The sequence below is a fragment of the Apiospora phragmitis genome (genome assembly GCF_038363925.1).
Source record: "Apiospora phragmitis strain CBS 135458 chromosome Unknown utg000004l:1.0-3135199.0:1.0-3139288.0, whole genome shotgun sequence".
In the NCBI taxonomy this organism is placed as follows: Eukaryota; Fungi; Ascomycota; class Sordariomycetes; order Amphisphaeriales; family Apiosporaceae; genus Apiospora; species Apiospora phragmitis.
Genome location: NW_027117402.1, coordinates 1,440,447 through 1,465,794, shown reverse-complemented (window position 1 = coordinate 1,465,794; position 25,348 = coordinate 1,440,447). Strand labels below are relative to the sequence as shown.

The window sequence follows — 25,348 nt, the reverse complement described above, 5'->3', positions numbered from 1 at the left end:
CTATGCGGTTACGCTACTTGATTCTGATCTGCCCTCTCCCTGGATACTAGATGAACTAATTGACAGATATGCTGTTGGACTGGGCAATCTCCATCGGCCCTGTCAGATGAAGCTGGAGAGCCAACAAAACATAGTAGTAGGTATTCAGGCTAGTAGAGTGCTTGCCATCCAGAACCCCCTGAGACGAGAATCCGCTCCCTTTCAAGTTACCTTCCCTCGTCTTCCTGTAAAATTTTGGTTTCTTATCCTGATAGCCCCCCTACACTTGACGAGCTCGCTCACTCATTGCATAAGCTTGTGGTGTGCCCTGGGATGCTGACAGCGCGGCTGGATGAGACTGGGTTCACGGCGAATGACCTCTTCGTCATTAGACGTACATAATGTACTGTAAATATTAACAATGAAAGCTGAGGCGTTAGGTAGACCCTAAGGTGAGCAGGAAAGCTTCCAGTGGCTTCAGGAATGAGCATAGTGCTGCACTCCAAACGAGCTTTTCCCGCAACAGCATCCATTCCCTTCCTTGTACTGTCAAAAAAAAACCTAAAAAAAAATATAGTTTCCTTTCTTGTCATATTATTCTAGAGGTATTTGAGAAAATGTTTGTGCCCCTGCAACGGCCACTGCTATCGATATTCACTGCCTGCCCCTGATTGTGGGGACCTACAAAGCAGTGTAGTATATCATCCAGGAGAGGAGGCTTCAACTTGTGCACCGCATGCGCACTTATCCATGAGCTGAGTAAGCCACACGAAGCTCTTCGAATGGGAAAGCTAGGCGTTCATCGTATGGTTCGAGGTCTGTGATAGAACTGTTGCTATGACCTCTCCTTTCCCGCAGGTGACATGCTGCTGCATGGATTGTCAAATGTCAATGTCACGTCCTGGGTAAGTGCACATATATAGATAGCTGTCACGAAGGCAGCTTCCGAGAACAGCCAGCAGGCTTGGGGTGACTTGTTTTGTTTGCCTGCCTACCTATCGCACAATGCAACATTCGGGGGATTGATCACGGGTTTGTGGGGCCGTGTCGTGAATGGATATCCGCTACCGCATGGCGATGCTAGGATCTGATTCGATCGTCCGGTCGCCCTCAGCTTGCATGCTTGCATGCGGTAGGGTGCCTAGAAGGGTGCGGGATCAAAGCGTACATAAAACAAGTTCCGTCACCCATCACTTGCTGTTTCTTGGAGAGTCAATGGAGATCCACCACGTGTAGCAGGATGTTGTTTCCGAGGCGTGGGTGAGTTATGTATTCCATGCTCCGAAGGTGACACGATACATCAGCTGTATGAGATGTCATGATGGGAGTAATGCCGACCGGTAGGTTGGTGCAGGACAGGCGGCAGATTACCACGGTGGGATTTCAAGGAGACGTTCCCGGGAAAGATGATATGCTGGGCACATCAAGGTTTTTCTTCCGCTTGCATGCTTCTCAGCGCATGCCGCTGTGGTGATCCGGAACTCTGTTGTCTAACCCAAAAGCGACCTCCGAAACTTGGCTGCAGGGGTGATTTTCTATTGCCCTGTGGGATTGTGATAACAAGAAAGCAGATGCTGTACTGTTCGAATTTCTTCTCTCTGCTCCTGTTATATCTATAAAGTACGGAAATTCCCCGTGTAAGACTTCCCATTCAGAACAATAAGGATCATAATTCCATAAGGTGCAGTTCATCCGTATCTCGGTTCGATCTTTCTTTCTGGTGGGGAACACAAAGAGCGGGCGGGAGTTCCCCCAAAAGGCACCATACGCTAGCGCCCATGCAATATTGTGCAGAGAGAGGGTTTCGGTTTTGCGCAGTAGCAGGTGTAACATGTGTGCCGGCGGGATTCAGCTTATGAATCATGGGCAGTACTGTGGCTGACTACAGTTCTGGAATTCAACACAGGTCTTGAGACTGCATCGTGGGTTGTGCCGGTAGTGCTGTGGGCAAGACGGGCAGTCTTGCCGTCATGAACTTGCTCAGCCATCGGCAGTCGGAGTTCGGCCGTTTCAGAGAACAAGGTAACAGTCACGCAAGCGGACGTAGAAACATCATGATTATTGAGACACGGAGACAAACACACGTCCCCATGTTCTCTGGTATGGAGGGTTCAAGGACACAATATTCAGAAATACGACCAATGAAGAAGTATTTCACTGCCTTCCGATTTCATGGCTCTGGCTTCAAGGCTGCCAACAGGACATGCAGAGATCCATGCGTCGGGTGACAGACTTCAAGCTGACTATTTCTCTACATACTTAACCTAATGTACTTACTGTAAGTATGCCGTGCGCTTACTCTGTGATCTTCGCTAACCTATTTGCGGATTTCTTCACGAAGACCTCGTGGTAGTAAGATTGAACATTGAAGAGAATCAAGTCCCTGGACCGTGCAGGGAAGCAGTAGTTGTGGCCTAGTGCGAACGAACACCTGCATGGGTGGGCTGGGTTGGGTTGAATGGTGAAATGTGACTGGTCACCGCCTGCGGATCGCCTCAGAAAACCCCCCTTCCCTTCCGACCACTGCAGCCACTAAACCGCTTGGACGTGGACTATTTTCGCCAACCCGCTTTCCTCCACATCATCATCACTTCGCGTGCGCTACAGCCACTGGAGAGACTGGTCTGCATCTCACAATCGTATCTTGTTCACTTCAACCCAATCGATTAGATTTGCCTGTCAGCCCTTATTTCTTTTTTACCTACGCGTACATATCTCGTTACCCTAAGGAGCATCTAAGGTTAGGTAGCTTCTTCTACACAAGCTTCTACAGTACCTGGTAGCTCCTACATACAGCCAGAGAAGGCCCGCCTACCTTCCCTAACCTGCGGGCCCCGTCCCTTGGGTTTCTTCCTTTTCTCTTACACTTTACCGGCCTATTTTGCGACTTGTGTGTTAATTGATATTGAGATGTTCTTGCTTGTGTCTTGTTACTGCACTGCGTCATTCGTCTAATAACCCGTTAATACCAATTTAACAAGTCTGCCATCGCATACTGGCTGTAGAAGTACAGACTGGCTGCGACTGCATTCCAGCAACCCCTGGCCCATCAGGTTATCTAATCAGTCGCAAGCTCGAATCAAATCCGACCTCACCTTTCCTAACCTAGTTCGGAAGCATATTCTGCTGTAACCCTCTACCCTCGCAAAGTCGCAGAGCGACATCCCAGTCCCCCTGCTGTACCATCGCAAGCGCTAGTCGACTTGCTCGACCCCTATCAATAGGTAGCCTTCGGCGAAATATTGCCCTGTCCCGCTCAGACGCCAGACCCCCAGTCTCGCAAGAGCTTTGTGCTTTCATGCTCAATTCCTAATAGCCACAACGGGCTTGTCGTCTCTTCCATTTGCCTGGACCGTTCGAGTAGAGAGCGAAAGAGCGATTTTGTTAGACAACGTAGCTTGTTGTTTCTGTGTGTTTTCGTGTGCGCGTCTTTGGCAATCGCTTATAACCCTTCCATTGCTGCCCGCTCGGAAAAGGCCTGCTGGAGACCCGCCACCGAATGCTGTCGCTTCCTATCCCAGCCGTCGACTAGATGTCGGGGATCTCTTCAACATTCAACCTCCGTTTGTCCCTCCCCGAAGGAGAAGAAGAAGAAGAAGAAGAAGAACGACGAATTGGCTGCGCTGGCGCCGGATCCGACTGGTTTTCAATGCTGGGAAAGGGAGAGGGATTGTTTGCTCGCTAGAACAACAGTATCTTCGCGCGACCTCGCACCACTTTTCCGACTAGACTCCGTGTCGACTTCCACTTCTACTCCTCTACGAGCCTGATCTCCCATCGCGAAGGCAAAGAATGTCGTTGGGGGGATTGGACAGTGCGGCCATCAAGGAGGCGCACGAAGCTGCGAATGCTGAATCAGGCGGGTGGTATGTTCAATCCCATCTCCTCTTTGGCTGGATACCGAGTTCCTGGCATGCGACGACTGGCTTGAACAGAGCTCAATCTACACTGTTTCCCGATCGGCCCCAAATGTTATTATGCCGTATACCTGGTTACTAACCGTTGTCTTTGCGCGACAGGTTCCTCCTCAAATATGCGAGTCGCGATGAAGTTGAGCTCCACAGCCGGGGGATGACGGGCGTCGTGGAGATGCGCAAGGCCATTGCCCAGTACGAGGAAACGTCACCATTGTACGGCTTCTTGAAATATCGGCGAAGAAATATCATCATCAAGTACCAGCCGGAGGGCTGTTCAAGACTTGTGCAAGGTAAGAATGTTCCTCTTCGTCTGGTGCAGTACCCTAGTACCTACTACGGATAACTTCCACCCGGCGCATGTTTTCTCTGCACTCCAGTGCAGGTACACATGAGCTTTTGAGGCGATCACCAAACTAACCACAGACGCTTCACCGTATATATAGCCCGAGCAACAGTCCATTTCAACGCCATTTGCGATAATTTCCATCCGTTCAACACAACTTTCGAGCTCACGAATGCGAAGGACCTCAAGGACACCACGCTTTCGGCAGCTTGCTCCTTGCACACTGCGACGGGCTCAGCTTGTTCGTCGACTAGCTCCCTTCGCAGGCGGCGTTTGATGGAAATTACAGAAGAAGAGGAGGAGGAGGAGGAGGAGAGAGAAAGAAAGAGACAATCAATTCACGACGAGAAAGAAAATGAGGACGACAGCGAGGCCACTCCACATTCACCTCCTTTATCGTCTCCAGAACCACCGGTGGTCTTGGATCGACAGCAAATTACCGACCCACAAGGTCCGGATTTTGCCTCCATCCCTGACCCAGCGACCTTCTCAGGAGCAGCCCGACCAGCCTCACCCACGAAGTCGGAAATTGACATTGAGCCGCCCAGGCGCCAGTCTTCGCAGCTCACGCGGCCAGAGATGTACACCTATTCGTCCTACCCATATGGCAAGCCCAAGGTGAAGTTGGCGCCCCGCCCTTCTATGGACGCGAATTTGAGGCCGAATACACCTGGCAATTATAGGCCCATTGCCGCTCTCCCAGCGGGCTTCAAGCTGTCTAGAAGCGCAAAGAAGAACAAGGCGGAGCACAAGATGGAAGAAGAGGAGCTGAGCCAAAAGGAGCAGGGAAAATCCACAACAAATGCCACGTCGACTGCGACCCAAGATCATCATCAGAACCCGGAAGCTGCCAATACTACTACATTACTACTCCCGACCCGACCCGCTACAAGCTCGGGCGCTTCCCTCAAAGGGTCCTCAGCCTTCGCCGACAAGAATAAGATGACACCTGAGAAGGCACGTCTTATGAAAGCTCTGCAGCTTCGGGAGAAAAAGAAGAAGCTGAGCATGTTGCCCGCCGAGGTAGTCCCCGAGCCTGAACCCCCAAAGGCAGAGAGCACTGCATTAGATGTGCAACCAGAAGACCATACAGAGGGGGGGAGACAAATCACGAGAATATCGATGTGGAACCTGCGACAACCGGGACTGAACTGCCTATCCTACCAATGCATCACGCCGAGGCCAACACGGAAGATACTTCCACAGCCTCGCATCCACCTTCGCCAACGGTTGGATCCTCTGACGTTGGCGTGTCGACAAAGGCCTCTTCACTGTCCGAGTCCACTGATGAGACTGTTCACCACCCAGCAAAGGATACGGAGCTAGATGCCGACGACGGTCCACTGGGTTTCGAAAAAGAAGACAATACCAACGGCGAGGTGCACAATATGGAGAACGAGCCACTGGGTTCCGAAAAGAAGACAATACCAGCGACGAGGTGCACAATATGGAGAACGAGCCATGTGAGGCGGAACCCCTCGCTACGGCCACCGTCCCGAGTAATAATGAAACTACCGGCAGCCCAGTTGTGCACCATGACGCTACAGATGGGAAGCCGGATGTCTCAAAGGCCCTCGATGAGCCGTTACCTGAAGAAGCTGCCAAGATTCCAGAAAATGACCATCAGGTCGAAAATGTGACGGCAGCGGCGTCACCCAAGGAAGCTACAACATCTACCGATAAATCCAAAATTGAGGTTCAAATTCCGCAATCTCGCAGCCGAGCAGTAGCCCCACTGAATCAAGATGAGCCTTCGCCCAAGTCCCCCTATGGCGTACCACTTTCCAGGTTCTCAAGTAACGAGGCAAAGTCGCCCGCAACACCGACTTTAAAGTCTAGGTTTTCAACTCAGGATCTCCGGAAAGCTTCATTTGCTGAGGGTATCCCTGTCGTGGCTGAGGTCATCCCATCACCCTCTGATGCTCTCTCGGTGAAGGTTCAACCTACTGAGGAGTCGAATGTCGCTCGCGCTGACGACGTAACCCCGGAACTGCCATCCAAAGTAAAGCGCAAGCCCGCCGCCATTGATGCTGCTCGAGCCGAGCTCTCAAAAAATACCCATCGCTCCGAAATATCCGACCCTCTTCTCGACGAAGCGCTCTTGGATGAGCTGCAGGCTGCGACGTTGCAGCACGCCCAGCCTATGACAGTTGCCAAATCTCCCATCACCTCGGTATTCCCCAGTACAAGCCCCAGAAAGTCACAAGTTCCAGCGCTGCCGCGAGCCGTGTCTAATCCGATTCGTAACTCTCTACTTGTACCTGGAACCAACAGATTTGGCAGTCTGCGCAGTACATCGATGACCAACGGCCTCTCACGACAGTCTTCCAACGCCAGCATGCAGTCTAAGCCGGTTCCCTCTGTAGGGTCTAGCATCTCTCAGAGGATCAAGGCCCTAGAGCAGATGTCTGGCAAGGAAAAGAAAGCCGGCAGTGAACCCCAAGCCACCGCCGCCGCCCGAAATAGACCGACTACCCCCTCCTCAACATTTTTTACGGTGCGGAAGTCGGCGAGCATCAGAGAACCGTCCGCATCCCCTTCCACGGGCGACCCTGCTGGTTCTGTTGACGCACGAGATGCTACACCTGAAGAGTCTCGTGAGGGCTCTCCAGACCCGAGTCGTGTCACTAAGCGTGATCGTTCAGCCTCTGTCCAGAGCAGGTTATCGGTATTTGAGCCCCCCAACCCTACCTTATCAGTTGCATATGCACCTCGCGGTCGGCCGGAGGCTGTCCAGGTTACCGCAAGGATCGTGCGAGATGGAGGACAACCATTCCCTAAGCGGCCCTCTTCCCGTGACGAACTTCAAGCTTACCATGCCGGCAACCTCAAGCAATCGCCTATCACGGTCGAGCACCAAAAGGCCGAACCCGCCCAGGAACCAGTTTCCGACCCTGCTGCCGCACCACTTGCTGATGCTCCAACCATCACCGAGCAACCGAAAGAGACGATCCAGGAGAGAAGAAACTCAAAACAAGAGTCTGACAATGGCGCTGAGAACAAGCACAGAACGTCCTTGAGTATTGTCAAGGATTTTATCAAGGACCGCCGGACTTCCGTTTCAAGTCGCTCGAATTCGGTCGACAACCTGCCTTCTCCGTCTCCAGCAACCTCTTCGAGATCACCGACCCGACCTCCTTCGGCTCATCATAGCAGCAGTGGCAGCATCGCCCGCCGGCTTTCGATCTCTAGTCGTCGGTCGTTGAGCCGTGAGCGCGACATGACTATGTCCCCAACCTCCATTACCGAGGAGACCGACGAGAAAGGCGAAAAGCAGAGTACCGCCTCGCGCCTCATACGCCGACTCTCGAACTCACTGGGCGGCAGCCGAAAGGTTCAGTCACCTAGTATTTCCCCTACAGTAGCGGAAGAGGACGACGGTGTCTCTACCGCGGTGACTTCACGGCCGGAGTCAAGCGTCTCGTCGGTCAACCCGACCCCGCCCCCGCCCCCAGAATCACTCGTGTCCTCGTATATGGGCGACGTGAACGTCCAGTTCCCCGACAATCTCCTCTGGAAGCGCCGCAGTATGTGCCTGGACTCGGCTGGCTTCCTTGTGCTGAGCGCCCTGCAAGGCCATGCCCCTGCCGCCAAGGATCGGGTCGTTGGGACAAAGCGCTACCACATGAGCGATTTCCGCCTTCCCTACATCCCTGATGTCGAGATTCAGGAGCTTCCGAACAGTGTCTTGCTCGACTTCGTGTTCGGGAGTAGCTTGCAGATCGCATGCGAAGATCGTGCCGGGCAGATTAGTACACTACATGGTAAGCTGACTGAAGACGGACGGGTCTTTTGTGGATGTAAAGGCTAACAGCGTCGCAGCTCTTGAAGATGCCCACCGAAAATATACCCCTGAATGAAGCAATGCCGCCGACACTCGGAAGGATGAATGCTTGCCTTGTATAGCCAACGGCCTCATTCCTCTCCCGAGTACAGCACACGATTGATACCCATACAGTTTTGTTTCGTGCGTCGTACTTAACTCACACTTTATGCTACGCATTGCATGCCTGCCCTGCATTTCTCCTTTGTCTCTTCGACGGCGACTCGAATCGTCCGTCATACGCATCCAGCCTGACGGCTGCTCGATTCCTTTTCCTTGCACCTTGTTCAACACTTCTTTCTACACATCTTTTTGGTTTTGGTTTTCGTCGGTTGTTCTGATTGATGATGAGGGGATATGATACATAAAATTTTTGTAATCCACCCTTCGGCATTCACCTTCAAATTCTTGTATTTACTTTTTTCGACTACTCTGCTTTGTTGTGTCGAGAGTCGCCTATGGTTTTGGCAATCTGCTCCGACGCAGTCTTTTCGCGGAAATGGATTATTTATTCGCTAATGGTTGTTGTGGTATCTGCTGCCATCCATGGGTCTTTTCATCATGGCGTAGCGGCACACACCTGGTTAGGGGTAAAAGAAGACAAGATGTACACACAAGAGGATCCACTTGGGAGTTGTGTAGTGGGAAAGAGAGAGAGCGCTACCTGCTTCCTATCTACGAGTTCTTGGAGAGAAAAAGACAGAGATGGTGAGGTGTAAAGATAGAGAGAAGAAGGCAAAAGAGAGGGGGGGGGGATAGTTGTTGCCATGAGAGCCAACCAAACAGCTTGGCGTTGTGTTGTTGGCCCCCCAGTGTACATATTTGTTGGAGGAAGGGTAGAAGACGGTTTAGCACCCTGCCCCTTTCCCTCTAATACTATAAACCCTGTGAACATGCTCATACGTTAGCGGTGACTTTTACTGTTTAGATAGTTTGGTGACGTGACGTCTTCAAGGTGGACTTCTACTGCCATGAGTCGGTCTATTATTTTTAATAAGTGGTTAGCATCATGGAACTACTACTAGGTGGCCAGGGTAGCATAACAATCACATGAAATGAACAAGTCAACCCAGCACTATGGTCTCCTAGCTGATTCACCGGCCGACTTTTCTTCGAGGACAACACAGTCCGGACGGCGGATATTGCACCGTTTTCCCCCTCGCCGTGGCCAGACGCGGAAGAAGCTGTGCGTTCTCAGACAGTATTGTACTGACCCGGACGCATGAGGTAATGCTGCATTTTGATGTCACAATCCAGTAATCAATGTACCTAGATATTGGGATCTCTCTCGTTGATCACCCGTGTGATGAAGACTAACGCTGATTGGGATCCGTACTGAAAAGGCCTTGGGATAGCAAATCACACAGAGAGACTCCTTTGCACGCTTGCACTTCAGGGACACCTCGGGCTCTTCTCTTGCTTTGTACGTCGAGTGCCGCGCGTTGTCTTTCTTGTTGTCGTCTTGGTCTTCGTCTCAGCAATATTCTATGTCGTCATTTCCTTCCTTCTTGTGGCTTTTGTTGTTCGCATTGGCCCCGAAAACCAACATCCAGAGCTTGGAATGCAGACTGAAACTGCCGGTGCTTGCCTTCTACTCCAAGTCTCTCAACCCCCTTGTGGATGAGATCTCTTGTGAATGGTATAGAGGCGCTGTCGAACCTTGCCATGCAACTGTGAGTGGATATCTGCATGGCTGCAATGCCTATTGAACACATATTACGGATATAATCCGCATTGGATATCTGTACCGAGCAGAATCACTCGGCGCATTGGAGACTAGACACCAGTAATGGAAGGAGAGTTAGAAACGGCACACGAACCATAAAACCACCACGTAACGAGTTTTCTCCAGAAACGACCCAGAACTCATCCAGCTGCCCATGCTTATGGATTAGCTCGGAAAACCAGATACCAGAGGCAGAGCCTCTGCCATGTTAGTTCACACCTTGAACATTGTGTTGTTCTCCTACATGGCGATAATTAGCAGGTGCCCACGCGTGGCTAAATATACAGAGGTGAGATATAGCCTCCCAAAAAGGGGTTTTCTGCTACATACGACCATATCCTGCTGAATACTAGGGATCCCGTCCGCTCTCCCATATATAAGCAGCAGAGAGCCGAATTAGTACTAGGGTCGGTGACGACCTGGGAATCCTCGGTGTTGTATGTTTTTGCTTTTTGGTCTATATCTGGTGTTGTTCACCGATTGTGTGTTGTTTTATTTACTTTTGACTGAGCTTCTTCAACGTCTGTAGCCCTTTCTCATGAGCTAACTATAACATAAGGAGATAAAAAAGATGGACATAGAGATGTCGGGTTTGTGCCCTTATCATTACTGTAATATCGATACTAAGCTACTGTCTCTACCTTGCTAGCATTTGATGAACATGTACTCCCCATTCGAGCCCCTGTGCAACTTGGCCGCAAGCCCAGACGCCACGGTCTCTGCCTGGTATGCCGTACCGTTGCCCCATCGGGTTGCCCCTGACATGCTGGTCAGCCGCGTCCAGATGTCTGACGCCCAGCGACAAGAGCGCCATGGCCGATTATCCGTAGGCACTCGTTAATTCACGGAGTATCTAGCCCAGCTGCTACCCAGTTGAAGCCGATGCCCCGCTCATTTCGATCCGACCATGGCTCTGGTATCGTACGACGCAGTATCCATCCCATTGATGGGATTGTCACTTGTAAGACACAGGAATGAGAGATGCGAGAGTGGGGTCTGCTAACATGACAACACAACACAGTTCTTGACCTACCTCATTGGCAGCTTCGTCTACGCGACCCAATTCCACCCATTGCATGAAATCCCAGGTCCAAACAGTGCCGCCTGCTCCCGCATTCCGTACTGGTTCGCAGCGCTCAAGGGAGATTCCTGCAGCTGGCTGGTCCAACTGCACGCCCGGTATGGCCCCAACGACCTCCGCTATGCCGACAGCGGACAGGCATGGAAGGACATCTACGGGCCCGAGACGAAAGGCCGCAAGGAGAACCCGCAGTCCGTCGCGTTCTTCGGGCCGACCAAGGCCCCCGTGCACAACAGGATCACCGCCAACGGTCCGGACCACAACCGAGCCCGGCGCGTCCTCGCGCCCGCCTTCTCCGAGCGCGCCCTCAAGCAGCAGGAGCCGCTGTTCCGCAGGTACGCCGACGTCCTGGTGGCGGTCCTGCGCGAACAGGCCGAGGCCGACGGCGCGGAGGGCGTCAACATGGTGGCGATGTTCAACTTCTGCACCTTCGACATCATGAGCGACCTCACCTTCGGCGAGCCGCTGGGCCTGCTGGAGCACCGAAAGTACACGCCCTGGGTCGAGCGCATGTTCCGGTCCATCACCGTCCTGCCCCTCGTGCAGCTCACCGAGTACAACCCCGTTCTCCGGACCGTGCTGCACCGGCTGGAGCCGTAATGGGTCAAGGACCTCCGCTTCTCGCACTTCCAGCACACGCGCGACCGCGTCGACGCACACATCCGGCGTGGCGGCCGCCCGGGGCAGCCCGACATCCGGAGCCTCGTGCTCGCAGCGGGCGACCGGGACCGGGGTCTGTTTTTGGATGAGATGCACGCCAACGCCGAGATCTTCATGACGGCGGGGACCGAGACGTCGGCCACGCTGCTGAGCGGCTGTGTGCTACTACCTCGCAATCCACCCGGACAAGATAGAGAAGGTCACAGGCGAGATCCGCGGCGCGTTCGCCACGGAAAGCGATGAACACTTCGAAGGCCTGGCGGCGCTGCCGTACCTGAACGCGTGCGTCGAGGAGGCTTTGCGCATTTACCCGCCGGTTTCGGACATGATACCTCGCATCATACCCGAGGGCGGAAATGTCATCCTGGACAAGTGGACAGCCCCAGGGGTGAGTAAAACACACCAGTCAAGTAAGTATGCAAAATCTTACAGCTAATTAACCACATGAAAACCCAGACATCTGTCTCGGTCCACCATACCGCCTTATACCGGTCCCCGCCAACTTCAAGAACCCGAACACCTTCGCCCCCGAGCGATGGCTGGGCGACCCCGAATACAAGGACGACCAACGTGATGCTTTCCAGCCGTTCATATGCGGTCCCAGAAACTGCCTGGGTCAGAAGTGAGTTCTTTCCCGAATTTCATCCCGTTTCCCCGGAATGAAGTATTGCTTTAGAACAAATTCAATAGCATACAACTAATGAAATACCCATCTACCAATCACACAGCATGACCTATCACGAGATCCGTCTCTTAGCTGCCAAGGTGTTCTTCAACTTCGATTTGGAGCTTTGCGACGATAGCCGCGACTGGAGGGAGCAGAAGGTCTTTGTACTCTGGGAGAAGAAGCCTCTGCTGTGCAAATTGAGGGCTGTGACAAAGTAATTCTGTGGACGGCGACGTGCATACTTTTAAAGGGACACAAATGGAAACAGACGGGGTAAGCGTTATCCTGTATTATCGAACCTTTGCCTTTGGCCGAGGGTTTTGACTCCTATTTACCTGCCTACTCCTGAGCCAACAACAAATAATCTCAACCAACCAAATATCATTCGCTGTCCCCCGGTTTCTTCATCCGTAAAAGCTGGCTTTTTATCAGCTACCCCGCCTTCTCCAAATTACCCTTATCGGATCGGACATGACTCATACACGGTGCATGCTTCACTAATAAGAGCCCTCCCCCGATAGTCGCACGAAGTAAAGCATCTCATCTGCATGTCTTGTCAAACCGTATCCTCAAAAGCTTGGCGCCTTTGGACTTGGCTTGCGGATGAAAAAACAGAGACCATTGAAACGACGATAAACAGGCAAGCTCCAGAAGTTCACTCTTTAATCACGCGCCTTCACATGAACCAATAAGTCATGGGCGACGTTCAAGTCATCAGAGCAACTCGGGATCATGTGCCGGCGATTCGCGCCATGGTCCAGGACGCCTACGCCAAGTACGTGGACCGCATCGGAAAGCCGCCGGCACCCATGCTCGAGGACTATGAGAAGATCCTCGAGGAGGGCACTCAGGAGGTCTGGGTTCTGGTACAACGAAGCACTCGTGATGCCTCGTCGCCGACTCCCAACAGTGACGGCGAAAAGACCGTTCAGCAGCAGCAGCAGCAGGTGGATCTCGAAGAGGAAGAAGACAAGGAAAAGAGCACCAATATGGCGGCACCAGAAGCAGTGGGATCTATCATCCTGGCTCCCGACTCCGTTGGCGCCGCCCTCAAGATCAACAACCTCGTCGTGGACCCGGGTTTCCAAGGGAAAGGCTACGGGCGCGTGCTCATGGGGTTCGCCGAGGAGCTGGCAAGGGCCCGAGGACTGCACAAGCTGACCCTGTTCACCAACGTGATGATGTGGGAGAACATTGGCCTATACGCCAAACTGGGGTTCTCGGAGACAGGGAGGAAGGTCGAGGATGGGTATGAGAGGGTTTACTTTGAAAAGGGGCTCGGGTTATAGAATGCTTGGTTCGGCCAATAGCAATCCCCGAAGCACTGTAGAAAGGAAATTGTCGACTTATGTCATCTACTCGCTTTAGCTTTGTCAGCTGGACCGAGAAGCGGCGACACAGCCAAGGAATTGTCAACCACCCCATCGCCACGGAACGCCGCGGCGTTGGCGCTCCACATTTGCAAACGAAGCTCTCATTGGTCCCAACACGTACTACTTCTATCCCTTACAGCTTGGTAATCAACCCATAGACCGAGTAGAGTAATCATCAGTAGATCTGTTGTTTGTCCGACTTTACGAGGAATCACGTAACAACTTTGTATAAAACTGTGACCGCACCGCCCATGAAAGAAACATAATGGTCAACCGAAATAATTAACAGCTTCTCTGACGAGCCCCTTCTAGACACCCGCCCCCTTGACCAAAAACATAAATTAAAATGTTCTATCCTGCAAAGGCCATCACAGCGCTCTTCCTCTCCGGCCACGCCAGTTCGGCTAGCGCCCAGACGCCCCCGGCGGCGGAGCAGTCAACCGGGTTCAACTCGACCTTCGCGCTGACACCGGACCAGATCGTGGCCACGAACCTCTCAGACGCCGAGGCCACAAGCCTGAACAACGTGCTCCGGTTCGACCGCAGCCAGCTGGCCAACGGCGGGCCGCACGAGGACGACTTCTACACGCTGCCGCCCCTGACCAACAGCAGCACGGGCCCCCTGGAGCCGGGGACTTTGCTGAAGACCCAGGCCTTCACCGACCCGAGCACCTTCGCCATCCCGCCCAACACGGCGCTCTCGCGCATCTTGTACACTACCCGTACCCACAACGGCACCGTGGTTCCCGCAACCGCCTTCATACTCTGGCCCTTCACGGCGCGCAATATCGTTACCGCCTCGGCAACTGGAAACCAACATGCGCAACAACGCGACAAAGCAGAAGAGAAACGAAGCTACGACGACCAAATAAAACCAACAGGAGGAGCAGGAGCCCCGGTCGTCCTCTGGACGCACGGCACCTCGGGCTTCTTCGCCTCGGCGGCCCCGTCGTCCCACCGCGCCCTGTGGTACGGCGACGCGGCGCCCTTCACGCTGGCCCTCGAGGGGTACGCCGTCGTCGCACCTGACTACGCTGGTCTCGGCATCTCAACGACCTGGGGCGAAGGCGGCGGCGATACCCAGAAGATCCCGCACCAGTACCTCATGAGCCGCATCTCGGCCCGCGACGGCCTGTACGCCCTACGCGCCGCGCGCGCCGCCTTCGCCGAGGCGCTGGACGCGCGCTTCGTGGCCATGGGCCACAGCCAGGGCGGCGGCGCGGCGTGGAGCGTGGCCGAGGTCCTGTCGGACGAAGAAGGCAAGACGCCGGAGGAGTTCGCGGACCTGGCGCCGGGCTACCGGGGCGCGGTCGCGGGCAGCCCGACGACGGACGTCTTCACGGGGTGGCCGTCCCTCATCGCGCCGTTCGTGGCGCTGGCGCTCGGGTCCGTGTTCCCTTCGTTCCAGCTGGCTGACTGGTTCACGCCCGTGGGCGCGGCGCGCGTGAAGCTCTTCCGGGAGCTCGAGGGTAGTATCGGGGCGGCGCAGCAGCTGTTCCTAGGCGATGGCGCTGCGCAGCTCCTCAAGGACGGGTGGAACGAGACGTGGTACGTCGAGGCCTACGGGAAGCTGGCCAACGCCGGTCGGCGGCCGTTCCGGGGACCCCTGTTAGTTCTGCAGGGGACCGAGGACGTCTACGTGCCCTACAGCGTCACCAACGCCACCGTCGCAGCCACGTGCGCGGCGCATCCCGACAGCGCGCTGGAGTTTCTGGTGGTGAACGGGACCGGGCACGTCCCGACGCTGGATGCGACGCGGCAGATCTGGCTGGATTGGATCCAGGACCGGTTCGAGGGGAGGCCGGCTGCGACGGAGGGGCGGGGTTGCAAAAGGACAGAGATGGGTAGTTTCTTACCTATGGGATGGTACCTGAAGGTTGGGAATGCCTTCCCTCAGTGGGCTGGGGCACCGGAGTACAGCTACCAGGTGCCCCTTGGGTTGTGAGACGGAAGGAACAGAAGGATCTTGTCTCTGGCAAGACCCCATTGAAATATTGCTGCAATTATGAGGGTGGAGGTAAACTCCGTACATCTCAAAATACCTCTTTAATGCTCTTACCAGTCCATACACAAATTCATCCATCTGGTGTTTCACATGAGTTGCCGTTTGGGTTGAATGTTGTCTGTTGTCGGAGCCGAGTTGCCGTGAAATTGGTGATGGCAGTTGAACTGAGTTGCCAGGTACATCAACACTGGCGCATTAATGACGTAGGCCCTGGAATTTACAAAGTTTTTGAGCCGATAAAACAAACGCGCGTACCCAATTTCTCGACGGCAAGACATCATTTCCAAAAAGGACAAACATAATCATTATTTTCGATTATTTACATACATCCATCACCTACAGCACAGGCTCTACAGTGGGGAACCCCGCGCACTAAAGACCAGCCCAGCACCATGCCCGACTCCCTGGACATCCAGCTGCAGAACCAAAGCCCCTCCCCGTCCGACGAGATCTACGCCTACGTGACGGGCCTCTCCCTGCAGCAGAACGCCGGCGCGCGCGTCCTGCTCCAGGCCGACGGCCGCTCCCTCTACTTCCCCGCCAACCCACCGCGGATCCTGCAGCCGCTGGCCGCGGACTGCGCCATCCGCCTGGGCCCGCCCGGCGGCCCGCCCGTGACGGTGCGCTGCCCGCAGATGGCCGGGGGCCGCGTCTGGTTCAGCCGCGGCGCGAAGCTTACTTTCTTGCTGAACCCGGGCGGCCCCGCCGGCGCCGCCCTCGTCGAGCCCAGCGTGCTCAACCCGACCGACGCCAACGCCGGCGTCGACTTCGCCTTCGCCGAGTTCACCCTCAACCGCGACCAGCTGTTCGCCAATATTAGTTATGTTGACTTCGTCGGACGCCTGCCCATCGCGCTGTCGCTGAAGGACGGCGCCGGCGTTCAGCACGTCTCGGGCATGGCCGCCGACGGGCTGGGCCGCCTGTGTGAAGGCCTGAGAGAACAGGCGGGCCGTGACGGCCGGCCGTGGGACAAGCTGATCGTGCCCGACAAGAGAGGCGGTCCAACGCCGCTGCGGGTGCTCAGCCCGACGCACGGTGGCACCAACGGCGCCGACTTCGGCGGGTACTACGAGCCGCTGGTGGAGGAGGTGTGGCAGAAGTACCACGAGTCGACGGGGACGAAGCTGCGGATCAACACGCAAGCAGCGGCAGGCGTCGTCGAAGGCGCGGTCCGCCCCAGCGACGGAAAGCTGGTGTTCTGCGGCGGCAGCGAGGCCTTCGGCAAGCCGACGACGGCCGACATCCTCGGCTGCAACAGCGGGCCCTTCGTGACGGGCCCCTCGCCGACGCGCAACGCGCTGATCCCACGCCTGGCCGCGGGCTTCCTGCGGTCCAGCCTGGCCGACGTCGCGGACCACCCGTCCCCGCCGAGACGCACTACCGGCGCGAGCCGACGAACCACTACGCGCGGCTGCTGCACGAGGTCAGCCTCGACGGCAAGGGCTACGCGTTCGCCTACGACGACGTGCAGCCGGACGGAGGCGCGGACCGGTCGGGGAAGGTCAACTCGGGGGATCCGCGGCAGGTGTTCGTTGTTACGGTGGGGGGCGGGAACGCGTATGTGGGGGATACGATGCCTTTGTAGGTAGGTATACTTTTTATGACGTGGAGTCGATCGATGCCCATGTCAGCCTAGAAGAAATTGAAACACTCAGAAGATTATGCCTTTAACCTTTTATTATTATTGTGTGTATTTCTATGTCTATTACTTTGCGCAGCTCGGCATTTACGTTCACTTCAAGCATAAATGTAACAGTACGGCCCCCCCACCGTACTCACATGCTCGCGCAGCGGCGACGGCACGCCGTTGAACCCCATGTCCAGCAGGTCGTCGAGCGTCGCGTCGGCGCTCGGGGGGTCATTCCGCATGGTGCGGGTGCCGGCGATCCGGAAGGCGCGCTCGGCGGGCGCCAGGTTCTGCCACATCCACCAGGCGCGGTCGACACCACCGTGCATCAGCCAGAACAGCGGGTCGTTGGGGCTGTTGTAGACGTCGCCGCCCGGGTCGCCGTTCCAGGTGAAGTGGCCGGCCGAGTGCACGCAGACGGGGCCGTCAGGGTGGTCGAGCTGGAGGATGTCCTGGAAGGGGGCGATGTCGTGGGTGGGGTTGGCGAAGAGCTCCATGGTGTGCTGGGAAGAAGTTAGTTCGTTATGTCTTGTCAGTTGGCTGCTATGCATTGCCAAGAGGGAGGAGGGGCGCGGTGGTAAGGTAAAGAGTTCGACACCACTACTCACGTTGTCTGTCAGCCACTGCGACGTCATCCAGGGCGAAATGTCCCGCTTGAGGCAGCGCGGGCCGTAGCTGAACAGGGGGCCGACGGGCACGCCGCCCTCGGGCTCAAAGGTGGGCGACGTGGCCGAGATGTTGGCGGTGATGACGCCGTAGGGGCCCGACTCGACGCAGCCGCCGCCCTCGCCCGGGGGGATGCACAGGGTCGTCGAATTGTCGACGAAGGGCGTGCACTTGTGGGGCGCGTAGACGCCGTTGCCGCCCTGGGACGTCGAGCTGCCGTCCATGTAGGGCGAATGGATGGGGTCCATGGAGGACTTGGCCCAGTTCCAGTACGGCTGGTAGCCCTGGTAGCCGCACTCGTCGCGCAGGGCTGTCTCGAATGTGAAGAGGAAGTATCTGATAAGCAGGGCGGTTGGTTAATACTGGTTTCGTCAGGGGTGGAAGTGGGAAGTCATAGTAATTACCTGTGCCAAGTCAGGAAGTTGCCCGTCATATGAATGGCCTTGGTCAGGTTCATATGAGTGGCCACGAAGTCATCGTAGCGTGTGCGGGCACCGGGGACCACCTCAGGCGGGGTGATGGAAGGCTTGGTCATCAGACACCTGACGGCATCGATGTAGTCAATCTTCTCTGCATCTGAGAGGTCGGCGCTGTTCGGCCGTGAGACCGATAGTAAGCATAGAACTTGTACGTAAAATCCTTATAATACGGGTTTGTGAAGCGAACGATAATGGAAGCCACGCACTATTCCTTTCGAACCACCGCGTTGGGGATAGTGCACTCCTGCGAGACACCTCTGGTGGCGAGCTCCTTCTTCAAGGTCCCGTCGCTAACGGCGCGGCTGAGAGTAGCAAAGCTCTTGGCTGCGACGGCGTCCGTCTGGGCAGTCGATTCTGGCGTGTAGGCTGCCACCGATGAGAGAAGCAGGAGGCTTGGCCCCAGGGAGAAACGCATGGTGGGGGACTACACAGGGCTCAGAGTGAGCCAAGGTAAGCTTCGAGCGACCAAGAAACTAGAGTCTACAGAGCGCAGCTCGGGTAACAGATCAGCACAGCGATGCGACTCCAATATATAGACGACCCGAGATTCCCATGACCGATCAATCTCTGCAGCATGTGTGTGTACCTTGCTCGCTACCAAGACGGCAAAAACCTAAAAGAGTCGGGCACGCTGCTGGGCACTGAGCAGGCATGGGATCCCCGCAGATTGTAGGCAGAACTGGATCCGAGTCGGGAGTTCATCCCCTGTCTAGGGCGACCATTTGGTGATGTTATCCGACTTAGGGGACTGAGGATAGGCAAGATCGCCGGGCTTTGAGTGCGACCGCCGGCCGACTTACGGCGCGACCCGCTAGAAACAAGATATGAGGAAGCTGCCAGATACTTTGGCACCGACGATGCTGGAACAATATAGCCAATGATGGCCCCGGTGTCTGCCAGTATCTGCCAGTGTGGGCTTGGTGTGCGTGGAGTGCGACATTATCTCGCAGGTTTGACGGGTCGGCATCAGCCCTGGTAACCAATCAAGGACCTTGGCCCTAATGCAACGCCGGGCCTAAGATCCTTGTCTCCTCCCCGTGTTGTAGTGGAAGACACGGCACGGGCCAAAGAACCAGATTCGGGATTGACCGACCATGACGAGCGGGCGGCAATGATCAACAAACAGGGTGACTTCCAATAGTAGCCGATAAAGGAGAGAAGTATTCATATTGATAGGAGTAGGTTGCCAATTCATGAGAGAGTTGAAAGAGGAAGAAAAACATATGCTGCTGCTGCTGCATCTATGAATAGATTTAAAAAAAAAAAAAAAAGCCAATTAGCGCATCAACGCACGTACTATGTATGCATATGTTCCTGTCTGATGCAGCCCTAAATCAAATCGGAAGCACGAGTCAGGTGCCTGGCCCCCTGCAACACGTGGTAATTACAACATCGCGAGTCAGAACGAAACAGGACGAACCAGATATTTCTCTATCTTTAAATGGCATTGCAATTTCCACACCGCTGTCGTCTTGCTCTGGTGTCATGCCTACATCATTTCCCCCCCATATCCTGCCGGCGGTGTTCTGCTTTGTGACGACGATAGCTCCTGTAAATCGCTATCAAACCAAGTTCCGTCGCCCTTATCCCATTATCAGATTGAAAGCATAGACCACTTGGTAATTAGAACGTGTCTTGTGGACCCTAGGCATTTCAACACCCCAAGGGAAATCAAGCCACATACATACAGTCTTTAAGTAGCCCATCACAAACAGGAAATGGCTGTCGTAGCATTCTGATACGCTATTAGAATCATAACGACAAACAGATGCCGGTCATCTTGGGCCAGGAATCGCAATGCCACGGTGCCTCTCACTTTGTCAATCGTTGCCCTCCTCAGCAGATAGGGCGTGCTCCGTCCTATCGATGCCAATGCCCTCGACGTATCGAGCCACCTGGCCTCGTCCTTGAGTGCCGCCGGCCAATCTGGATCTGGTGTGACGGCCTGCATATGCCTCGACGCCAGCAAGGACGTGCTCGATGAAGTAGTTGGTATCAGCATAGTCCCAGCCTTTACGGCTCGTGCTCGGCGTCTCCAATCAGGTAGGTACGTGAGCACAGCGAGCCCCCTACGGCAGTCCGTTGAGCGTCCCCGTTTGCGAAGCAAAGCCCCTGTGGGCACTTGCGAGTGAGTATTCAAGAGCGCCATGTATCTTGAAGATGGGTATGGCGGCTGGCATGAATAGCCGTATTTCATTCCATGCCCCAACGGCCCGGGTTGATGAGTGGACGGTATGCGAGAGCAATATAGCCGGGGGCGCGAACGGGCGGGTCAGTGCTGGTCAGCGCTTCTGGTTCACACGACTAGCGAGCTCCTGATGTCCTGGACCCGGGATGCATTGGTTAGCTCCCCGGGGTCTCGAAGAACAGCTTCAGCTGGGTTGTGGACTGCCTCGGCAGCATGCGTTTCAAGAGGAGCATCAGCGTTGCCCATTCATTCCGATCAGCGCACTTGTCAATCCAGAAGATCACAGGGCCGAGTAGGAAGTCCGGGGCGCGAGGGAGCCTGGTCATTTACATCATCAACAGACAAACCCATGCCTCCATATCGTGAGTGGCGAGAAAGCTGTTGTCCGAAAAGAACACAGCGAAGGCTTCGGCGTGTGTCTGGCGGTTGACTAGGAATATGGCGTTACTGCCTGCATTCGTGGTGGGAGGTGAGCGGAGGAAGGTTCTGAGAGTAGTCGGTTTGCTGGCTTCAATCCGGATTGGCTCGCTGCTGGCCCAGGCGCTCATGTATGAGGGCCTACGGAGGTGCACAGGCCTTTTGCGTCGGACAACAAGACACCAGATTTCGTTGCGCAGCTCTAGGGGAAGCTTGAGTAGAGAAGGACCGGGTGTCGAGGCCACGGCGCTCTGTGTAAGGGCCGGGGGCCAGTCGACTGTAGGATGAAAGAAGGATAAAATTTGGTGTGCGGCCATGCTGTGTGTTCAGCTTCGGTCCACGCAAGAGGGGATACAGAAAGTGCAGCCTTTTATGTGCGATTGGAGAAATGTATTGCACTCTGCGATCTGATAGAACCTAGGTATCATAAAGCTTTTGTCGATCCGTGGCAGCCGTACTGTTTCGACGTTTTAATTAATCTATTTAAACATAACGAGGCATTGCATACAACTGCCTCTTCTCTTGTTTCTTCTGGGCCGGCCTAGCATTAGATCCGACCGAAAAAGGAGAAGAACATTGAATGCTTCGTTGCCGGAGGAAGAAGACGAGGAATAGTTATACCCAGTGGTCAGCTAGTAGAACTCGAGGATAGCAAGAGTGAAAGCTTCTTTTGGCCTACTAGACCAATCGGTGATTTATTAGCCACTGAAATGATTAAACTGCTATCAGCACCAGGTGATCGTAGGTCATGTACTCCACATCGTGCGAGTAAAATGTGACTGAACCTATTATATTTCGAAAAGTCCTACGCTACCCAAGGTTAACCTTTTACGCCCCTACCACAATTGCTCTTTCTGATGAGTGGCAGCATGATCCACCCTTGAAACTTCATCATCTCTGCTTGATCACAGGAAAATGACGTATAAGCAAGTGGTGAGACCTCTAGATAAAAACCCACCCGCTCGTCCCTTGTCGACAGCGAAGATCCTTCGGCCCCCCAGCACTAGCAATGGCGCGCTCCACGCAGCCGGAGCTGATGTTGATGGGCAGGGTGAAAGTGAACTCCTGGACGGCGGTCCAGCTGCCGTCCTGGCTGCGGATGTTGATGTCGTGCTTCTTCCAGGCCGTCAGGGCCCCGCACCCCTTTCTCCTCGCCCTGGAGCGCGGAGCCGCCGTCCTCGATGAAGTTGTTGGCCGCGATGCTCACCTCGTACCACATCGGCACGAGGACGCCGTCTTCGACGACGAGGCAGTCGGCGCGCGGCGTGATCGGCCCGTCGTCCGAGCAAACGATCTGCGTGCTGCAGGGCCACTTCTTGCATACTTTGCCGTTGTCGTCCGAGACCTTTTGTTTCGTATTAGTCAGGAGAGAGAGAGAGCGAGAGAGGCAGAAAGAGGGAGAGGGAAGGGACAGAGGGGAGGGGGAATTGGTATGGAACCAATAAAGACTTACCACTCGGGGATGGCCGTTACACGAGTCTGGCACGCAGGCTGCTTTGCCGCCCTTGGCAATAATGCCCCATTCCTGTTGGCCTACAGGCTCGACGTACACGAGCCCCACAAACGTTCCATCTTGGGGGGCTCCAAGTTAGCACTATGTCCACAACACAAGGAGATTGCTGTCTGTTTCTAAAGCAAAGGGGAGACGGTCTGTAGTATAACTTACTAGCTTTCTCGGGTGCCTTCCACTCGATCTTCATATCCTTTCCACCCTTCCCCTTGGCCACCGGGTCCTTCCCCTCCAACGTCCCGACCGACCACGACGCCACCACGGTCCTGGGGTCCGTGGGCTTGTTCTTGTCGAACTTCTTGGGGTCTTCGCCGACGAAGCCGTCGACGAACTCAACGGACCAGTCCATGCCGCCCGTGAGCGTGTCCGCCCGCGGTACGTAGAACCGCTGCGACTTCGCGTGGGCCGGCGCCGTCGCTTTGGCCATCATGGAGTAGCTGCTGTAGCCCTGTTCGCACTTATCGACCTTCTCCGTCGACGTGCCGATGGTCACCGAGGGCGCCGTCACGCGCGGCGGCTGCGTCGTGCTGCTGCTTCTGCTGCTGGTCTTTGTCGAGGAAGTCCTAGAACTTTGGCTGTTGGTACTACTACTCCGACTGCTGGTCTTGCTGACGGTTGATGAGGAGGAAGCGGAGGAATTCTTCGACGTAGTCTTGGACGACGAGGGGCCTGAGGATGTCTTCGATGCCGATGACGACGACGCGCCGGACTGAGACGTGGATCCCGACGAGGCCGTTTGAGATGCTGGTTTGGATGTGCTAGACGAAGTGCCAGACTTGGTGGCGGATGCGGACTCGCTGACGGGTTTGCCGGAACAGCTGAGTTCGAGCTTGCGGTCGCTTTCTTCACTTTCTCCCCCGGCGTCTCCCTCGTCCCGCTTGTTGTTGCGGTCCCATTGGAAAGAGAAGGTGTATTCCCAATCATAAGCTCCCGACTGCTTGTAAATCTTGTCAACGTCGTCTGCAAAATCCTTCATTTGCTGCCATTCCGGATAATGCTTTCCCGGCTTGGTGTTGTCATTCGAGTCCTCTTTGACGTCCTGTAGGTTCTCAGCCTCTGCTAGTCCGTCCTTGATAAAATCCCAGAGTTTGGTCAGGTACTCTGGGGGCAGGGTGATCTGCGGCTCGATGTTCTTGGTCATGTAGTCCTTATAAGCCCCAGCGATGCCATTGGACCCAAAGGCCGTAGTCCACTTTGGCACATTGGCGGCGCCGAATAGTGGTTGGTTGGCAGCAAGACCGATCCTCTGATCGATAAGTGAACTATATCACGTGATTAGTATTGAAATTTAAATGGCGGGTAAAGAAATCTTCAAGAAGCACCTACAGCTCATCGTATATCCGGTTATTTGTCTTGTCCATGAGGTCGAGCATAGGAGCCATCTTCATCTCAACGCAACCTATGAGGGTGCGCTCGAATCCTTTATTGATCATCTCCCTCAACGCATCAATTGCTGAAGTGGTAGTCGTACCAGCTGTCTTGCCTGTTGCCCAGTGCCATTTCCCGTCGTTCGCCGCCACCTTGTAGAGGGGATCCGTGATGTAGTTCTGCGCGAGGGGCTTCACAGGGTCTTGGAAGAAGGAGCCTTGCCGTCGCCATTGACATACTGTGACATGGCGATAAAGTATTGGGGGTTTTTGTCACTGGCAATGGAGTTCCAGACGGGCTGTAACAAGCTCCATTGACAAGTTTGTGGCGCTTTAGCCTGAGGGAAAAGAATGTGTTGATATCGGAGCATGAAAGCTTGCCACCCCCGGTAGATGTACCAGCGGTCGACTCGAGGAAATCTTTAATCTAGGACTTCTCGTCTATAGCTCTTTTGTCAGTCTCGGAAACCACTGGTTATATGCTTTTACCTCCCTCGGGGGATAAAAAGCGATCATCATTCAAAATGCAAGAGGGGATTGATACTTACACGCATAGTCAAGACTAAGCGTGTCATTGTCGGGCTTGATTTTGCCGTCCAAGGCTTGGTATTTACTAGCGACCTTGAAACCGTTTGCATCTATCCTCGTCACAGTAGGCACTGTGCCGCAAGGACCGGTGCCCGTGGCTCGGTCGTACCGGGACATCACGGACCATTTCGCCTTCATATTGCCTTGAGAGTCCGGATTGAGTATATCACCAGTCGCCTTGGGCCAAGCTGGTCTGGTCAGTTTTGACACGGTTCCAGAAGCGAGGGCGCATGCACCAAGCGTCTTGACTTCCCATGCAGAGCCGGCACGCTTCTGCAAGTGGCGAGGGTGATCGCGCTTGCGGAGGTCGGAGGCTCCTTCTTTCTGGTCGTCGGGTCGGATAGGAGGGTCCGTCGGGGGCTGGAGGCCCGCCGTTCCCGGCCGGTCCCCGGGCTATGCAGCTTCCACAGGTGGAGCAAGCACTGGTGCTGCTCGTGATAGTGGTGATGGTGCCGGTGACCGAGCAGCCGGTCTTGGTCTCGGAGCAGGTGTTGCTGTAGGATGCGCAGGAACTACTACTGATAGTCTTCGCACACCTGACCTCGCAAGCTGACACGGTGCTCGTGGAACTGCACTCGTCCGTGGTCGAAGATTTCTTGGTTGTGCTTGTCTTCTCAGTTGTCTTCTCGGTTGTCTTGTCCGTTGTAGTAGGGTCTTCTGGGTTGTCCTCACCACCAGGTGGGCCGTCTGTCACCGGGTCGGTAGAACAGCTGCCAACGGAGACTCCAAAGACTTTGATACAGGGAAGATGAAACTTGGGAAGCTTGGGAAAACTGAACTGGACATTGGGAGTGGGCGGCAACCCCCACATGATAATCGGGGGGGCCACCTCCAAAGATGATGACGTGGAGAATTGTAGTGTGATCATCCTTATCTTTCGTTGTGATCCAGGTGTTGGATGGGTACGTGGTACCTGAAACAGTCTCGGCAGA

The 25,348-nt window shown here is 54.9% G+C and overlaps 9 protein-coding genes across 9 annotated transcripts; 6 read left to right on the top strand and 3 right to left on the bottom strand.

Annotated features, from left to right (window-relative positions):
• Nucleotides 1-3,771: 3,771 nt before the first annotated feature.
• PG994_003579 (uncharacterized protein) lies at nt 3,772-8,099 on the top strand (the record flags this gene model as incomplete). The annotated part of the gene is made up of 6 exons (XM_066854988.1): nt 3,772-3,845; nt 3,999-4,186; nt 4,340-5,262; nt 5,343-5,677; nt 5,761-8,003; nt 8,062-8,099. 6 exons carry the CDS (start codon nt 3,772-3,774, stop codon nt 8,097-8,099), a joined length of 3,801 nt encoding a protein of 1,266 aa, XP_066719266.1.
• Nucleotides 8,100-10,600: 2,501 nt separating this feature from the next.
• Nucleotides 10,601-12,414, top strand: PG994_003578 (cytochrome P450; the record flags this gene model as incomplete). Its single annotated transcript, XM_066854987.1, has 7 exons — nt 10,601-10,614; nt 10,668-10,749; nt 10,810-11,445; nt 11,503-11,686; nt 11,736-11,939; nt 11,986-12,151; nt 12,258-12,414. The coding sequence occupies 7 exons, from the start codon at nt 10,601-10,603 to the stop codon at nt 12,412-12,414; spliced, it is 1,443 nt and encodes a 480-aa protein (XP_066719265.1).
• Nucleotides 12,415-12,891: 477 nt separating this feature from the next.
• On the top strand, nt 12,892-13,485 carry PG994_003577 (acetyltransferase; the record flags this gene model as incomplete). The annotated part of the gene is made up of 1 exon (XM_066854986.1): nt 12,892-13,485. One exon carries the CDS (start codon nt 12,892-12,894, stop codon nt 13,483-13,485), a length of 594 nt encoding a protein of 197 aa, XP_066719264.1.
• A 430-nt stretch (nt 13,486-13,915) lies between these two features.
• PG994_003576 (secretory lipase) lies at nt 13,916-15,514 on the top strand (the record flags this gene model as incomplete). Its single annotated transcript, XM_066854985.1, has 1 exon — nt 13,916-15,514. The coding sequence occupies one exon, from the start codon at nt 13,916-13,918 to the stop codon at nt 15,512-15,514; it is 1,599 nt and encodes a 532-aa protein (XP_066719263.1).
• Nucleotides 15,515-15,966: 452 nt separating this feature from the next.
• On the top strand, nt 15,967-17,159 carry PG994_003575 (uncharacterized protein; the record flags this gene model as incomplete). Its single annotated transcript, XM_066854984.1, has 2 exons — nt 15,967-16,920; nt 16,947-17,159. The coding sequence occupies 2 exons, from the start codon at nt 15,967-15,969 to the stop codon at nt 17,157-17,159; spliced, it is 1,167 nt and encodes a 388-aa protein (XP_066719262.1).
• A 152-nt stretch (nt 17,160-17,311) lies between these two features.
• PG994_003574 (uncharacterized protein) lies at nt 17,312-18,761 on the bottom strand (the record flags this gene model as incomplete). The annotated part of the gene is made up of 4 exons (XM_066854983.1): nt 17,312-17,704; nt 17,810-18,203; nt 18,272-18,457; nt 18,553-18,761. The coding sequence occupies 4 exons, from the start codon at nt 18,759-18,761 to the stop codon at nt 17,312-17,314; spliced, it is 1,182 nt and encodes a 393-aa protein (XP_066719261.1).
• Nucleotides 18,762-20,166: 1,405 nt separating this feature from the next.
• Nucleotides 20,167-21,268, bottom strand: PG994_003573 (uncharacterized protein; the record flags this gene model as incomplete). The annotated part of the gene is made up of 2 exons (XM_066854982.1): nt 20,167-20,379; nt 20,882-21,268. 2 exons carry the CDS (start codon nt 21,266-21,268, stop codon nt 20,167-20,169), a joined length of 600 nt encoding a protein of 199 aa, XP_066719260.1.
• A 782-nt stretch (nt 21,269-22,050) lies between these two features.
• Nucleotides 22,051-23,080, top strand: PG994_003572 (uncharacterized protein; the record flags this gene model as incomplete). Its single annotated transcript, XM_066854981.1, has 2 exons — nt 22,051-22,301; nt 22,621-23,080. 2 exons carry the CDS (start codon nt 22,051-22,053, stop codon nt 23,078-23,080), a joined length of 711 nt encoding a protein of 236 aa, XP_066719259.1.
• A 1,502-nt stretch (nt 23,081-24,582) lies between these two features.
• PG994_003571 (uncharacterized protein) lies at nt 24,583-25,227 on the bottom strand (the record flags this gene model as incomplete). The annotated part of the gene is made up of 1 exon (XM_066854980.1): nt 24,583-25,227. One exon carries the CDS (start codon nt 25,225-25,227, stop codon nt 24,583-24,585), a length of 645 nt encoding a protein of 214 aa, XP_066719258.1.
• Between the last annotated feature and the right edge of the window lie 121 nt (nt 25,228-25,348).